Source organism: Sphaerodactylus townsendi, linkage group LG04, assembly GCF_021028975.2.
Source record: "Sphaerodactylus townsendi isolate TG3544 linkage group LG04, MPM_Stown_v2.3, whole genome shotgun sequence".
Lineage (NCBI taxonomy): Eukaryota > Metazoa > Chordata > Lepidosauria > Squamata > Sphaerodactylidae > Sphaerodactylus > Sphaerodactylus townsendi.
The window spans coordinates 82,924,742-82,941,011 of record NC_059428.1 but is presented as its reverse complement, the minus strand read 5'-3'; the positions used below and the strand labels follow the sequence as shown (position 1 = coordinate 82,941,011).

The following is a 16,270-nucleotide window of genomic DNA, read 5'->3' as shown; positions in this document are numbered from 1 at the left end:
TGCTCTTTAATATTTTGCATGGGATAGTCACTGTGCTGGAAAGTAACTGCAGAATCAGCCCCCCCCCTTCCATCAAGCAGAAGCAGAAAGGTAGGGGACCAAACTTACCCTCACTCTCTCCCCTCTCTCACTTCTCTCCCCTTGCATGCCACCCCCCCTCCCTCCCTTCCCTTTCCCTCTGCTAGGGTGGGTGGGTCATATCAAGATGCTGGGCCCCCTGCCTCCCCTCCCTTGCATGCCACCCCTCACTCTCTCCCCTCTCTCACTTCTCTTCCTTGCATGCCTCCTCCTCTGTCCCTTTCCTCTCCCTCCCTCTCTTCCCTTGCATGCCACCCCTCCCTCTCCCTCCCTTCCCTCATGTGTATGTGTATGTGTTTCACTTCCACTCGAGTTACTGCCTATGTACTGTTTCCACTGCTCATATCTGGCTGTCTGAGTGAACATTCTAAGCAGCACAAACATTCTAAGGGTGACAGTTACACACAGGCAGCTGCATGTCCTTCACCAGGGAGCGCTAGGAAAAAAGGCGGTTTACCTGGGTCAGGTGTGAAATTTCAGGAATGTGAACATCTAAAAACACTCTCGCCTGGCTGACTATAGTGGCTGGGAATTTTCAGAGGAATTGGCCCAGCAGTTACTGAGGTATACTATCATCAACAAAAACACTGTTAGCTTTATATGAGAGAGAGAGAGAGAGATTCAGCAATATTTTCAAAATGCTCATTTCTCTTCAAAAAAATTTACAAATGACAAATCTGCTTTATATACTAATTTCATTACATCTAATTTTTTGTGTATGCTGGTATCACATGAAAAACAGAAACAATTTTACACACTGAGAACAAAGACAGGAGAGTATTTGGTTAAATATGGGTCCTGCATACTCCTCTCAGAGTTTCCATAGTCTCTTGTCACATCTTCCTTCTCACTGAAAAGCCATTCAAAGACAACTAGGGAGGCTACATAACAGACTCAATGTAATGCAAGCTGCAGCAACTGGAAATGGAAAGAAACCAGGCAAGTTCTTAAGTACATAAGCCTCTCTCAATAGCTTCTCTCTCTTTTTTTCTTTTTTGCTTCTGGGTTCCTAGGTCAAAAATACTGCAAATATGAGATGGCTAAAACCTGAGAGCTGGAAAAAGTCAGGACAATGCTTGCCTTCTCTTCCCCATTTCAAGGAACAATTCCTTATCTGTAGTTTCAGAAATACGCAAAAGATAACGCAGACATAAATACTAAAAGCAACTTCAACACATTACAAGGATGGTATATTATGACAAAGTAATAGTAATATTTGGGTATGGAATACATCATTTTCTTATGATCTCACAATGAGTTGAATACAAGCTAAAGCTGACAATTTCTACTAATTTCCCTTTCCCACTGCAAAATCTGTTCAAGTTATTTTTCAGGGCCACCTATACCCTCCTGAGAGCACCACTTCATGGTGATTAGTGATTGCAACTGGGTAAAGGGGGGGGGGGGAGGGAAAATTCCTTTCCGCTATTTAAAAAGTTAATCTTAATCCAACCAAATATGTTCCTCATTTTGGAGCTCATCGGATGGTGACTCGAGTCAGGACTGTCCTTTCTTCACACTCACAAGTGACATTGAGCACTATTTGCTTACTCCTAGAAACCAACCAAATCAAACCCACTGAGATATTTTGTTTTATGTTGTTGTAGACAAGGAATTACAATGATCACAATGCCGCACCCTGCCAGATTTTATTGTTAATCAACCAATAGATTTGTTTTACTCTTTCAAATTTCCTAGATTTTAACATCTATATATATAAAAAGCTTTCCGTGTATGTGTTGATGACAGGGTACCTCAGTAACTGCTGGGCCAATTCCTCTGAAAATTCCCAGCCACTATAGTCAGTCAGGCGAGAGTGTTTTCAGATGTTCACATACCTGAAATTTCATACCTGGCCCAGGTAAAAACGCCTTTTTCCTGGCGCTCCCTGGTGAAGGACAGGGAGGGGCCTGTGTGTAACTGTCACCCTTAGAATGTTCGTGCCCTTAGAATGTTCACTCAGATGGCAAAAGATGAGCAGTGGAAACAGCACATAGGCAGTAACTCGAGTGGAAGTGAAACACATACACACACATACACACGAGGGAGAGGGGAGGAGGAGGAGGAGGAGGAGGAGAAGAAGAGGAAGAGGAGGAGGAGTAGTTTGGATTTATATCCCCCCTTTCTCTCCTGTAGGAGACTCAAAGGGGCTGACAATCTCCTTGCCCTTCCCCCCTCACAACAAACACCCTGTGAGGTAGGTGGGACTGAGAGAGCTCCGAGAAGCTGTGACTAGCCCAAGGTCACCCAGCTGGCGTGTGTGGGAGTGTACAGGCTACTCTGAATTCCCCAGATAAGCCTCCACAGCTCAGGCGGCAGAATGGAGAATCAAACCCGGTTCCTTCAGATTAGATACACGAGCTCTTAACCTCCACTGCCACTGAGAGGGAGGGGTGGCATCAGAGGTGGGATCCAGCAAGTTCTCACCGGTTCCCGCGAGTAGGTTACTAATTATTTGTGTGTGCCGAGAGGGGGTTACTAATTGGTGATTTTGTCACGTGATTTTTTGCCTTAATTCGCCCTTCTCTCAGAAGTAGCGGCAGAACTTGAAGCAGTCTAGCAGGAGGTGCACCAGCGTCGCGTGGCAGCCTGCGCCTGCGTGCATTCGTTTCCCACCCAAGGACCGGCACAGCGGCTGCGTCCTTGCCACAGCCAGCCAGTAATGCCCCGCCCCTGGAATGGCCAGCCACGCCCCCGTCGTGCCCCGCCCAGCCCCATTGGCGCTACGCCACAGTTTGAATCATGGGAACCTGTTACTAAAATTTTTGGATCCCACCACTGGGTGGCATGCAAGGGAAGAGAAGTGAGAGAGGGGAGACAGTGAGCTGTGGCATGCAAGGGAGGGGAGGCAGGGGGCCCTACATCTTGATATGACCCACCCACCCTAGCGGAGGGAAAGGGAAGGGAGGGGGGGAGGGGTGGCATGCAAAGGAAGAGAAGGGAGGGAGGGAAGAGAGTGAGGGTGACTTGCAAGGGACGGGAGGGAGGGGCCAGGCACCCTAGATTCCCTGAATACTGCAGTTACAGTTAAGAAAACCAGGCACGCATTACTCAGGAGTAAGCTCAGTACAGCAACCATGACATACTTTGAATGGCTGCGTCGCACCCGTCAGAGGGTTTCCTCAGAAGCGACACCCATTGCCACCAACCAAACTTACTCCCAGGTAAAGGATCATGACCAGCCAGCCTAGATGTGTGGGAGGGGTGTCTTTCCATTCCCCCCCCCCAAGGAATGCGGGCACACACATCACTGACATCGCACAGTATCAGGCTGTGTGTTTGCATGAGCACGTACTGCTGGCCTCTGCAATTGGTTTGCTGCTACTGTTCCTTTCCCATTTCACCACAATAAGCCACAGCAACGCGTGGCCGGGCTACACTAGTATCTACTAAATTTGCTTGCCGGGACTATTCACAGGCACCAACTTCTTTCCATCAAAGAATGATTTCTAGGATTCTCCTTTTATTTTGGCATATTGGTAGAGCATAGGGTAAATCCATTTTATAACTGAACATACTCCAGAGGACTTTCCAAAAGACTGAATCAAAAGACAAGCATCTGCTTTCTCTTTCCCACATCCCTGTCTCTCAAGGGAATGACATACGTCACTTATGAACTTGGCCCACCCACCCTAGCGGGGGGAGGGAAGGGAGAGGGAGGGATGGCATGCACGGGAAGGGGAGGGAGGGAGGGAAAGGAAGGGAGGGAGGGGTGGCATGCAAGGGAAGGGGGGGTGGCATGCAAGGGAGGGGAGGGGAGGGGAGGGGGCCCGGCATCTGGACCTGGCCCCTAGCGGAGGGAGGGAGAGGGGAGGGAGGGGTGGCATGCAAGGGAAGGGGAGGGAGGGGGACCAACATCTGCACATGGCCCACCCTCCCTAGCGGATGGGAGGGGAAGGTGAGGGACAGGTGGCATGCAAGGGAGGGGAGGGAAGTGATCATAAATGAAAGATATCCCCAATTCAATGACTTATGACTGGTTCAGCAGCAGCAAATATTCCAAACAGTTACAAGAGCAAATATTTAATTCACAGCAGTTTATTATTTATGCTATCTACCCAGCCAAAATCTTGGAGAGATCTAGATGATCATGCTTCATTTTCAGCACTTCCATGTCTTCAAAGATTAAATTCTAAGGGTTGTTTGTAGTATATTTTATTTACATACTATATATGCTAAGCAGATGTTATTTTCTTCCATGGTGTGCATTTGTTTTGAGAGAGATGCCATGCCCCCCCCCTTTTTAAATCAAGCTACTTGTTTGCCACCCTGGTGTCTAGACCAAGCAGGATATAATAGAAAGTGTTAAGGTCTGTATTTGACTGTTGTAGTAAATATGTAATTTGAGAATAACACCTACAATTAAAGTCTTTAATTTGATGAGCACTTCACAAATCTCTCAAGTTATGCTGCATTTTTGCACAGACAGAAAAACTATGTAAAAGATTAAGGCTATCTTGCTCTTCCTGTCCTAGGCCAATACAAATATCTAATCAACATTTAGCAAATGTCAGATATTGCTGTTCTGGCAAGGGCCGGCCCACATAACTTTAGGTTCCATTGTATATCTACTTTTGTATGCAGATTGTGTAATTAAAGCTTACTGGTAGATTTAAGTTTCAGAGGGTAGCAGTGTTGGTCAGTAATAGAAGAGGTAGTTTTGAGCCCAGCAGCCCCTGAGAGACCAACAAGATTTTCAGGGTATGAGCTTCAAAACCAGATAAAGAGAGATTTGACTCTTGAAAGCCTATATCTCAAAACTTTTGTTGGTTTCCAAGGTGCTGCTGAACTCAACCTGGTTGTTTTAAGTAAAGACTTCCATTATGATTTTACATATTTAAATTTATCAGCACCAGGAAGCTGTCCTTCCTGCTTACAGCACTAAGACATATGAAGGCACACCAGCATTATGCATGAACCACAAAAAACAAGGCATCTTGCAACACTCTCATTAAATTCAATGGCACCTGCATCAGAGATATACCTGTTGAGACCGCTCACCAGCTTTGCAAGTCATTTAGAGAACAAGACATCTAGAAAGACCACTGATGCATGTTCTTTCAAGTGGTATATATGTGCCAGCAATCTACAAGCATATCAGAGACACAGTTGCCTTTGCAAACTGAAGGCAGCAAGCACAGTTTTACCACCACAACTTCCTGCTTTATATTTCTGTTCATATGCTACACTCATAATCTTACCATCTCAACTGTTCCATATGCAAAAACAATGGTTCTTCTAGTATAAAAGCTGCATTCCTAATCTAACTTTTTAGTGTTTCACATTGTAGTCGACCCACGCGGTCAGCGTAAGAACGAGACGAGACGCGGAGATAACATCTGGTGGAGATCGCCAGCAGCGGGAGACCGGAGGTCCGTGTTCCTAGCGAGTCTCTCGTCTGCCGGTTCCTGGCACCTTTTATTGTTACTCGGGCGCAGTGAGGAGGGAGGACCGAGGAGTTCAGCGGGGAAGAGCGAGGATGCCGGGAGGTCGGGAGATCATCATGTGATGCATGATCTCATCTGGCTACTAGTATTGCGGAGAAAGAAGAGCCGCATTGCGTCTGAGAGCCTAATCCCCTCACCTGGGGGCAGGGGCAGACCATTGTCCCTAAGCGCGGTGATTGATTGAGTCAGAGCAAAGTTCACTGACCGGCGTGACTCATGGGGGGGGGATGATATATGAGAAGTGGGAAGAGTGCGGAAATCGCGACCCGGCAGTTGTCGCGACTTGGAGTCCGTTGGCGTCCTAAACGTTCTACTAATGGCGCTGTTGGATCACGTTAGTGCATTACTACATCTCCTCCTTTTTTTACATTTTGTGCTAGGGGCGAAAGCCATGAAGAAGCGAGAGAGGCGTTGGGGCCCCAAAGGGGCACGCTTATGTCTCCTCCGCCCGTCCGGTCACGTTTCGACCAAGCTGCTTGTGTAACATTAGAACTTACAAGCGGTAAGGGTAAATTGAGGGAGCTTCTTACACACCGCGTTACAGGCAATATTAGACACGCGTTAAAGACAAGAAACAAGATCCGATAATAAGGCACACAATTAAACCGAAAACCAATGCAGAGCTGTACAATAGCACTCCAACCATCACTCCCCGCAGCCAAAGGCTCCAGAGAACTGGCTGACCACCAATGGAGCAAAACATCATACTTCCAGATTAGATACAACTTCCTAGCACGGCTCACGCGCGCTTTCATGTAGAATCAAGCTTTAGGAATTAATTGCAGAAAAGATTAAAAAACAACACATATGTATGTACATTCTCCACAACCTTGGTGGTGTAACAACAACAAATGATAATCAATAAGCTGCACAGATTGTTCCCAAGGGTGCGGCGTGACGAAGTTCCTGCTGCCTCGGAGGCCAGAGGCTGCCCAGGAGGCGGTTGGAGGTGGAGATTGATGGACTTCCGCATGAGGGCACAGGCCAGAACCCGGCCAATAGTCTTAGCATTGTAAGAAGTCGAACCGATTCCCACTACAGGGGAAGCTAGCGAGAAGCGAGACTCTAACTCGCTTCGGAGAGGAGGCTGGACATCGCCGTCATCTATTGCAGGAGGTCGAAAAGGCAGATGAGCGGCGGCGGGCGGCCGGGCTCCCGGGTGGAGAGCCTGAAGTAGAGACGCATGAAGTGAAGGCTTAATTAAGGCAACAAAAGAGTTCCGGACGAGAGTCAAGTGAGTAGAGATGTAATTAACGTTCTCTTCTCTCCCGCCAAGAGGTCCAGAACCAGCCCCTGGGGAGCAGGATGTTTCCGAACATGTGGGGAATGTGTCACTCCGTGTGTGCAGTTCCACCTGGCCGGTGCCGGAAACGAATGGGCCCGGCCGGGAGGTGGTTCCCCGCGCTGGCTGCGCCTGGTGATGCGGGCGCAGGTGTTATGATTCGCAGTTAGCTTACAGTCTCTTGGTGACAAGAGAGGCGCCGAAGAGCGCCGCCGAGGAGGTTTGGGCGAGCAGGTCCCCAGTCGGGCGCTCATAGAGCACCTGATGATGATGAGGTATTCATAGAAGGGGCTTAGCCCAGACTCCCGTAGCTTAGGAGGAGTCTCCAGGCGCTTGCAGGACGAGGGAGCAGGCAGGAGCTTAGCAGGCTCCCGACTGGGTGTAGGACTGAGGCCCAGGCAGCGCATATCTATACGTTGGCAGCAGCAAACCGCTCCCAGATGTTGGTCTGGGTATGAAAAGTTCGATCAGGGGTAGCGATCGCCACCATCGGCAGGTATGAGCAGTAGAAACAGGCAAAAGGAGATTGGTGAGGTTAAGCTGGAGTTGGCCGGTAATGATTGCAAGGCGAGGAAGCGTGACACAGAGGTTCTCGGGTGTGTCTCGGGAATGGTCTTGCTGGCGTTACTTGAAAGCAGCTCTAGGAGAACTTGGTTGGTGAAATTCGCCTTGTAGCGTCTCCCCAGGTCCGGTATTCAGGGGTCTTTGAAGCGCTGAACACGGCCAGCGTTCACCTGTTATTGGAGATCGCTAAGCGGGATCCTCTAGAGAGATCGTTGCCCATCTCACGGGATGGGGTTGGTTTCTCTCTAAAGCCATTCCATAGGGGTTGGCCTGTGCGTGGCGAAGTCCGAGATTCATTACAGGGACCTGTAGGAAGAGGGACTGAAACACACCCCTTTTCCCAGGTTAATAGGCAGTCCCGCTCAGGTCCTGGGGCGAGTTTAAGCCCCCGGATGGCGAGGAGATTGGGATCGAGTTTAGTGTTTAGAATTTAGCATAAGAAGGAAGAAGGCTTGTTTTGCAGCCTGTGAAGAGTTGCCTGCTTTAACCCAGCGAATCCTTCCTGCAAATTTACTCCTCTTTCTTACTGGTTGTTTGACAGGGAGGGCAGGAGGTGAAGGCTTAATTCTGGTGGGATAGTGGCTACCAGAGCCGTCATCAGGAGTGCGTCAAGGGCGTGGAGTCCGAGAAACCTGCAAAGGGAGGAGGAGGAAACGAAGCGGTCCTGGGGGGAGTTGTGGGTATGCATGCTTAATCAGCAACACAAAGGGCTTTGTGAAGCACCTTTTGGGGGGATATTAAGAGTGCAGCGATCCGGGAATGGTAAGCAATCCAGGCAATTAGAGGCAAATTCCTGCTTTTCACACATAAAGGAAAAAGAGGGGGGTTCTTTCGCAAGGGAGTTGTACTTACCGTGACCTTGGTGGCTAATGCAGGAAGCTGGATGGTGCTAAAATTTTTGTGATCTAATTATCTTGGGGAATTGCCGTCCGCCGGTGATCAGCTCTCCCTATACAGCCGCCGCTTCTGGCTCCCTGCATTGAAGCGGCGCTATACTGGCAAACGCCAGGCGCCGAACGACATACCACCAATCATGCCCAGTGGATCTGTGTTTGCAGCAACTCCTTTAAGCTGGGGCCTGTCCTGACCGGAGTGCTGCGGTATCAGGATCGGGCCCAGATTTTAACTATCAGGGAGGAAGGAGGCCAGTCAGTTAATTGGCCCTCTCCGGGCCTCTACTGGTTGAAAAACAGAAAGAGAAAGGAGGGGAGAGGGAAACAGTTTCCTTAATGGAGATAGAGAGTGAACTTCTGAGGTCACAGTTGGGATCAGTGATCCGTGATGACGCCTTACCCATCCCAGACCAGAGCCGCTTCGACCTGGACTCATGAGGTCCCTTCCCCAGAAGATTGGCGTGGATGTCTAAAATGATGGGAAGCGGACTGTGAGCTGCGTCTTTCGAGCCCTGGGCTGTTGACCAGAGCTGGCGGATGCTCGTTCTGCCTCAGCGTTTGTCTCCACCCCCCCCAGATGTGCTGGCAAGCCTCGGTTAGCGACCACTGGTCCGGAGCTTTCACCGGCTGCCCTTGATGATCTGTAACATCAGCGCGTGATCCACCAGAGCCCTTCGAACTTACATCCTTCTATACCGGCTGAAATTCCAGGTATGTAATGGAGCTCCCGATAAGCGTCTCCACCGCTGCACGGCAATGGTGGCCAGGCCTGCGTCATGTTTGGCAGCTGCTAAACAGGGCTCCGTATTAGCCTTTATTGGAGTCGACGACGGCGAGGGTGGCAGCGCATGGGGCAAGAAAGGATCCAGCTGGCCGCAGCGCAGCTGGCTCCGGCAGGCAACTCCTGTGGGATGTTTGTCCAGACCTGAAACAGAGATGGATGGGTCCTTAGATGGCGTGGAGTCCAATCACTCCGACGGGCGATGAACAGTCCTTTGTTCAGCGGCCAACAGAAGGCCTTTGGCAGCACCAGTTCAATAGTCCCGGTAGGGATAGGCTCAAATCTCATACTGGGTTGGGCGGCGACAGAACCTCGCGTGGGGAACTTAAAGGAGATGGGCTGAGTGCAGTGCAGCCGGTGAATGCCACGAGAGGGCAGGTGGTTTGGGCAGGGGCGCTTGGTGTTTGGAGGTCTGCTCTAGTAATTCTCCTCTCGCGGTCCTGGGCTGGGAGACGCCTAGGCGGTGGAGTTTCCCGACCGGCAGTCGCTTCTCCAGTAAAACCGCCTTTCTGGCACAACAGCGCTTGAGGCACGCTATGGTTTTAGGTGGCCTTCTCTCCTGGGGATGACCCTCCTCCATCGGGCCAGGCCCCCCCACCCGGAACTGCACCACTACACTCCCTTCTCCCGAGGAAGTGTCGGATCTGCCGCGGATTAAAGCGAGATCATCTCTTGAGACCCTGCCTCCCGGCCGGTGGAGAGTGCTACTGGCAGTGAGGCTAGCTTTAGGGCGGAGGATCCGATGTCCTGGCGCAAGCCTTTAGCATGTCGGCCAGTTCAAGGATTTTTTTGCCCAGGCCCGCGGATAAGCCTATGCGGCACTCTGCAGGAAGGCGTTCTCTCTTATGGTGCGGCGCATGAGGAGGCTCTGCTTTTGGGCCCTCCTCGCTGTCTACCTGCCTCTTGAGCTTCCTGGAGACCTGTTCACAACCGGCTTCGGCCTTAATAGGAGCTCTGCAGAGGTTTTGCCGGATGGAGGAGGAGAAAACTCTGCAGGTTGGCTGGCCGGGCGTTGAGGGACCTTAACCATAAATGCCTTATAGAAGCTTACTCCAGAGGCTGCATCGCGAAGGGTTGGCCTTCAGGCAGTGAACCAATCTGATGGTTACTTTGGGGTTGGCGAAGGCATGTCAAAACACCGTGTAAAAAAGCTGAAAGCGGCTGTGTGGTAGAGCGCCAGCCAGAGGTGGCTGCTCTGTTGAAGCACTGCTGAAGCGTGAACCAGCTACCCCAGACCACAAATTCAGCGGGCTCAGGAGCATCACGAAGGTGGTCTTCCAGTCGTCCTGGAACCATTAGGTGGTTCCGCTGCGATGGCCTCCAGCATGCCTCAATGTAGGAGCTAGTGACTCTACGTCTCCGCATTGCTTCGGCGGAGAGCTCCTGCGAGTGATGTGTATATAGTTTAAAGAGGCACTGACAACCTTTCGACAGCCGAATGAGCGCCCACCCTCCCCTCTCAGTATCTGTGAAGTGGGCGGGGCACAATGCAAGAATATGCCGGGCATCGCCTCTTCCGTCAGGGTTTCTTTCTTCTGCAGATGTCGTGGCTAATACGTTCTTATGCAGAGTTTGAAACCAGCGCCATTCACGCATACTGACGGGAGGCAGGCTAACCCGAGGAAAATGAAGAAGGCGGAGCAGTGGGGAGGGGCGCTGGGCCGCTGAGAAGTTTGAATTGGGTGAAGAAGGGCGAGGGGGGGGCAGAAGGAGGACAGGCGTCCAATTTAGTGGATAGAGAAAATTCCGGGGTTGAAATTGAAGGTGGTGAAAGATGTCGAAGCGAGGGCGGCTCTACAGCAAGCGGTTTGGTAGGGTCCTGCCGCAGGCTGTTGATGGCGACAAAACATTGTTCTCCGCGCACGTCAGTAGCAGCGACATCGTATGCCATGCAGGCTCTGTCGCGAAAGGGAAATGTGCCCGATGTTTTCCCAGTCCACGCCAGATTCAATGTCCCCCCCTCTGGGCAAAATTGGCGGACACTGAGCTGCAAAATCTCCTCGGGAACTCAATTTGGCGAGCTCCAACGCCTCTCTTTTCACGAGGGACCTCTGCCGCATTTCAACGCTTTCAGCTTCGGATTAGCCAATCGTGCTTGTCATAAGCCCTGCTTTGTGCAAAGCTCCCCATACTCCACCGGTGTATGTTTCCGTGTCCGGATCTTTGAGAAGTGTCCGGATCGCCGCGTGTCTCTGAATCGCATTTATCTAGAAAGGACGAAGCTTATACCGAACGGTGGTCCCTGGATGCTGGCGCGATCCAGCGGACGGTATTCGGCATCGCTGACCCTTCCCCAAGCGACACATTTGATGGCGGTAAGCAGGTTGGAGGTTCGAGGATTCCGGGTTTTCGGCAGCACCAGCTTGTAGCCCACTCCACGCCGGGTCAGCGTAAGAACTGAGACGAGACGCTGAGATAATATCTGGTGGAGATCGCCAGCAGCGGGAGACCGGAGGTCCGCGGTTCCTAGCGAAGTCTCGTCTGTCGTTCCCTGGCACCTTTATTGTTAGTAGGAGGAGGACCGGGAGTTCGGGAGCAGGGAGGGCGGGAGATCATCATGTGATGCATGATCTCATCTGGCTACGTGCGGAGAGGAGCGTACGCGTCTGAGCCTAATCCTCACCTGGGGGGCAAGACCATTGTCCCTGCGCCCGGTGATTGAGTCAGACAGTTCATGACCCGTGACTCATGGGGGGATGAGAAGTGGGGGTGCGATGCGACCGGCAAGGCCGCAGGTCCGTTGGCGTCCCAACGTTCTACTACGGCGCTGCTGGATCAGCAGTGCATTACTACAGTTTCACATGGCATGAAGCAAAGAACTCACACTACTACATAGCACTAATACTCTAAATAATGAGTGTTTATATTTCTTCTAACATTTTTCTTTGCTTGACCTCAATGGCATATTTACCTAGGGACGAGAGGTACCTTCTGTCCCCGGGCACCACTAATCTGGTTACGTGGGGGTGCAAAATCTCCCCCACATGACCAGAGACTCTCTGGCAGAGAGTCGGGTGAGGGATACAGGAGAAGTCTGACGAGGCACGGAGCCTAGTCAGGCTTCAGCCGCCCCCTGTCCCACTCATGTCATCCTCTTTGACGACGTGGGCGGGGCTGAGGAGAGGTGAGGGAGGTGGCCAGGCAGAGCACCGTGCCATCAGTGCTGGGGTTGCCATGGCCTTCAAAGAACCATTTGTCCTCATGCTGCTTGCCACCCTCCACCGCACCGATGGTAAGGCTGCCCACCCACTGCTGCCCGGAGGGGGAAGGCAGCATGGGCTGGGGACCAGCGGGGGGCCTGGAGCAGTGGGCACTCAAAGACCAGCAGACTCTGTGGTGACCCTGGGGGGGGGGGGCGGAAGCTCCCGGGTTGCAGCAGGTGAAGCAGCCCTGAAAGGTTGGCTCATGGTGGGTCTCTCACCGGACAGGGGAGGAGAAGCTGGGTGCTGCAATAGGTGCTCTTGGTCGGCTGCTCTGCTGCTGCTGCCTTCTATGGAGGTGTTGGCTTCTCCTAAGCCTGGCTTTTTAATGGGCTCTGGGGATTCGCTGCCTCTCCTCTCAGTGACATGGGAGCAGGGCGGGCGGTTCACCTACTCTGCTCAGCGCTTTCATGCGGCTCCCCCTTCCTTCACCTCTGGCCCTGGCTAGGCTCGGCTTCTGCTGCTGCTTCCTTCTCTTGACAGCTGCCTCCATCTGGGGCTCTTTATCTGGCTGCAGGCCAGTGCCAAGGGAGAGGGAGGATCCCGCACTTGGACTCGTTCAGCACCATGCCACCTCCAGGTGCGCCCCCTTGGCTTCGGCCACCATGCAGGCTCCTGGCATGTGAAGGAGCTCATCTTTGCCAGCTGGCCAGCCTGGAGATAGCCCAGGGACCGATCCTCAGCCATGGGGCTCCCTGATCCATGTGGGCGCGGGCGGCCAATCCAGAGTTTTGCCCGGCTCGGTGCTCCACACCACATAGAGGTGGGGCTCTGTGGAGTGCGCTGCATGCATGCACAGGGGGCACCACCCAGAGTTTGTTTTGTCTCTGGGTGCTGTTTGGCCACTGCAAGCCTTTGCTTGACCTTATTTGCTTCAGCTCATTTTTCTATGTATGCAAATTATCTTGGATTTCTTTATGTCTACTGGATCTTTCCAATATACATTACAAACAATTACAAACAATGTTTGCCATGCTGACTTCTCAGTACCTAAAATAATATAAGAATCTGTAGCTTTTGATGGCATTCTGAAGCATTACTTTCTGGAACAGAACATATAGGAATCCAAGAATCATTATAATGGATTCTTTGATTTACTTTCTGATAAGTGCAATCTAGAGTTATATCTAACATAAGGAATATTTTTTTCAGGTTAACTTTTATCACATTATTCTGATTACTACCAAGGATGGAAATCCTAACAGAGAAAATCTGGAAACAGAGAAACATCCCATACAGTAGTATGTCAGAACCAAATTCACTGTTACATGCCAATGCTCATAACACCGTTCTCATTAGGTTTTGGTGTGTTGTGTGTGCGTTTTACAATGACAGAGGACTAGCAGGCAAATTTCTGAAGTACTCATCACTAACATGTCAATCCTGCATCTCAACAAGGTAACTAACACAGCAAGAACAAGACGGTAACAGTTTTCACTTTGTACTCACTCTTACAAAGTTGTCAGGGAACAAACCTCTTCTGCCTTTGAGCTGCCCTTCCCACCAGCCTCCATTTTCTTTTCTGATATTGGTGATTATGTCACCAACTGTGATTGTCAGCTCGTCATCATGCTGAGCCTTGTAGTCAAACTCCACTATCGCTTCCACTGAAAAGAAGAACAAAAATACACAGCAGAATGAGAAAATGCTCCACAAAGATCTTTCACAGCTTTTATAGAGTTGCTAATACATTAATTATATTTAATAAACTAACTTCAAACTCATTGCATATTGAGCAAATGGCATATTATGGAAATGTGTAGAAAAATTCTGTTCCACAGCTTTTTGACAGTTTAGGTTACAGTAACGTCCTTCTTTAAAAATAATGAAGGCCAGGAAACTTGACTTCATAATGAATTTTCTTCTTAATTACCTTATTTCTTATGTACATATATCTGTCATATTCTTTATAGGTAATTTCCACACCATGTTCAAGAAGGCAGGAGTCAGTTTAGAAACTGTTATCCAACTTCACTCACTAGTTGGGTTCCATAGCCTCCCTGGGATTCCATCGGAAGACAAAATAGAGCTGTCATCGCCTTATTCACTGTTATGTCCTAACTCGACAGATGAAATTTGCTACAAATACGTATTATGAACGTCATTTTATTCTGAGACATTTTCAATGCCCACCCCAAATTATATGTACTTTATAAGGTTACATGTGCATCCTAAAATATGAGTATGTTTCAGATATAAACACACACACTATTTACATATAAATTAAAACAATAATTAACAAAAAAAAAACAAAAATAGAAAGGAAGCTCAGTGGGGGAATGCCAAACACAACAGAAAAATATCAGTTAGCAAAAGACAATGATAGAGTGAGGAAGTCAAATATCTCTGCTTAGGGAATTCCATAATGTATCGCTGTGACCAGTTTCATCATTTATTGCAGCCACCCATCTAGTTTCTGATTGCAGAGGACTGCAGAGGAGTGCAGAAAGCTGCCTCCTAAACATAACCATAGTGTTTGGGTAGGTTCATATGGGAATAGACAAGGCTTAGGGTTTGCTGGTTCCACAATCTATAGGGCTCTAACACTCACTACCTCGTATGGGGCCCAGAATCAAATTGGGAGCCAGAGAAGGTAGAACAATAGTGAAGTGCTATGGTCCCTAGCACCAACTCTAGTCAGTGTTCTGTGCCAATTATACCTTCTGGACATTCTTCAAGGGTAGCCCTTGCTGATGTTCCCAGGACACACTTAATAATGGCATGAATTTTTGCCCAGGGAATAAATATGACAGGTGATGAAAGGTGCTCCTGAGTGCTGCAGTCACCTGCTTATCCAAAAGAAGACCCAGGATCAGCAGCAGGCTCAAGCTAAAACCTGCTTGCCTAGGGTGAGTGCAAGTCCATTAAGAACAGGATATACCTCAGTTCCTGTATCTCATCCATTCCAAAACTGCCTTCAGAAAGATTCCACAGCTGCCCGGGGATCCCATGAAAGGACAAAACAGAGTTGAGTATCATTCACATAGAGGCACCAACTCAGTCCAAATCTCTGGACTTTTCTTTCCTATGTGGCTACAGCATGAGAAACAAGACGGAACCTTGTGATACCCCACATGACCTATAAGGAGTACCAGTGCCCCATAACCACCCTCTGAAACCTACTTTCCACTTATAACTAAAACCACTGCAGAACAGCGCCACCTAATCCTAAATCCAAAGGGTAGTTCATAATTGATGGTACCAAAAGCTGAGAAGACCAGGAGAATCAAGAGAGTTGTAATTCCTTAATTTCCCAGAGTGGCATAGGCATAGCTATAACAGGGACATCCAGGGACAATCGCCCCAGGCGGCCCCCATTGAGTCACATGGGGGGGCCTGGAAAATTGCCCTGCACACTTTTGACAGCCAGGCACAGCACTATATGGAGCAGAGCTAGGTGCTGCCTGGGCAGGCCTTGACTGGCTCGGCTGCTGCCCAAGGGGTGGGTGGAGGCGAGCAAGAGAGGGCCTCCAATTTTTTTCCTCCCTGCCGCCAGCCAAGGTAAGTGGGGCATGCATGGCGGGGAGCCAATGGGGTGTGTGGAAAACTGGGAATCCACTCCAGGCTCCATTTTCCCTCCTACACCACTACAACATGGTGATCCCCCAAGGTCATTTTGGTTTGAAAACAAATAGGCTTGAAAACAAATAGGAAAGGATCCTGTAGACTTCCTGGTGGTTTGTCTTAACTTGTCTTTTGAGCAGCTTTCCAGTGGGGGTCTTGACCTTACTTGACATTTCTATGTAGATGAAATATTGATGATGAAACATGTATTAATATTTGATTTACATAGATTTTTTTCCTGTCAATCACTTGATTTTTCTTTCTGTAACTCTTGTTTACCTCTATTACAGATCAGAAAGTCTAAGCCAATAATAGTTATTCTGGTTTTTCCAAAATAAAACTATGAGTGGTAAATTGAATGTTAAGAACTAATACACTCTCTTCAAGTAGGAGGACAGTGTGTGGAGAGCAATACTAGAATGCCACTTAGAGTGGCTTTTCCCCACAGGTGCAATTCTTGA

General features: G+C 49.6%; 1 protein-coding gene across 1 annotated transcript in view; it reads right to left on the bottom strand.

Annotated features, from left to right (window-relative positions):
* Positions 1 to 16,270, bottom strand: part of SH3KBP1 (SH3 domain containing kinase binding protein 1) — a 190,285-nt gene that overhangs the window by 145,883 nt on the left and 28,132 nt on the right. The window contains 1 exon segment of the mRNA XM_048493335.1: positions 13,695 to 13,852. Within this exon segment, the coding sequence (XP_048349292.1) occupies positions 13,695 to 13,852 (158 nt within the window).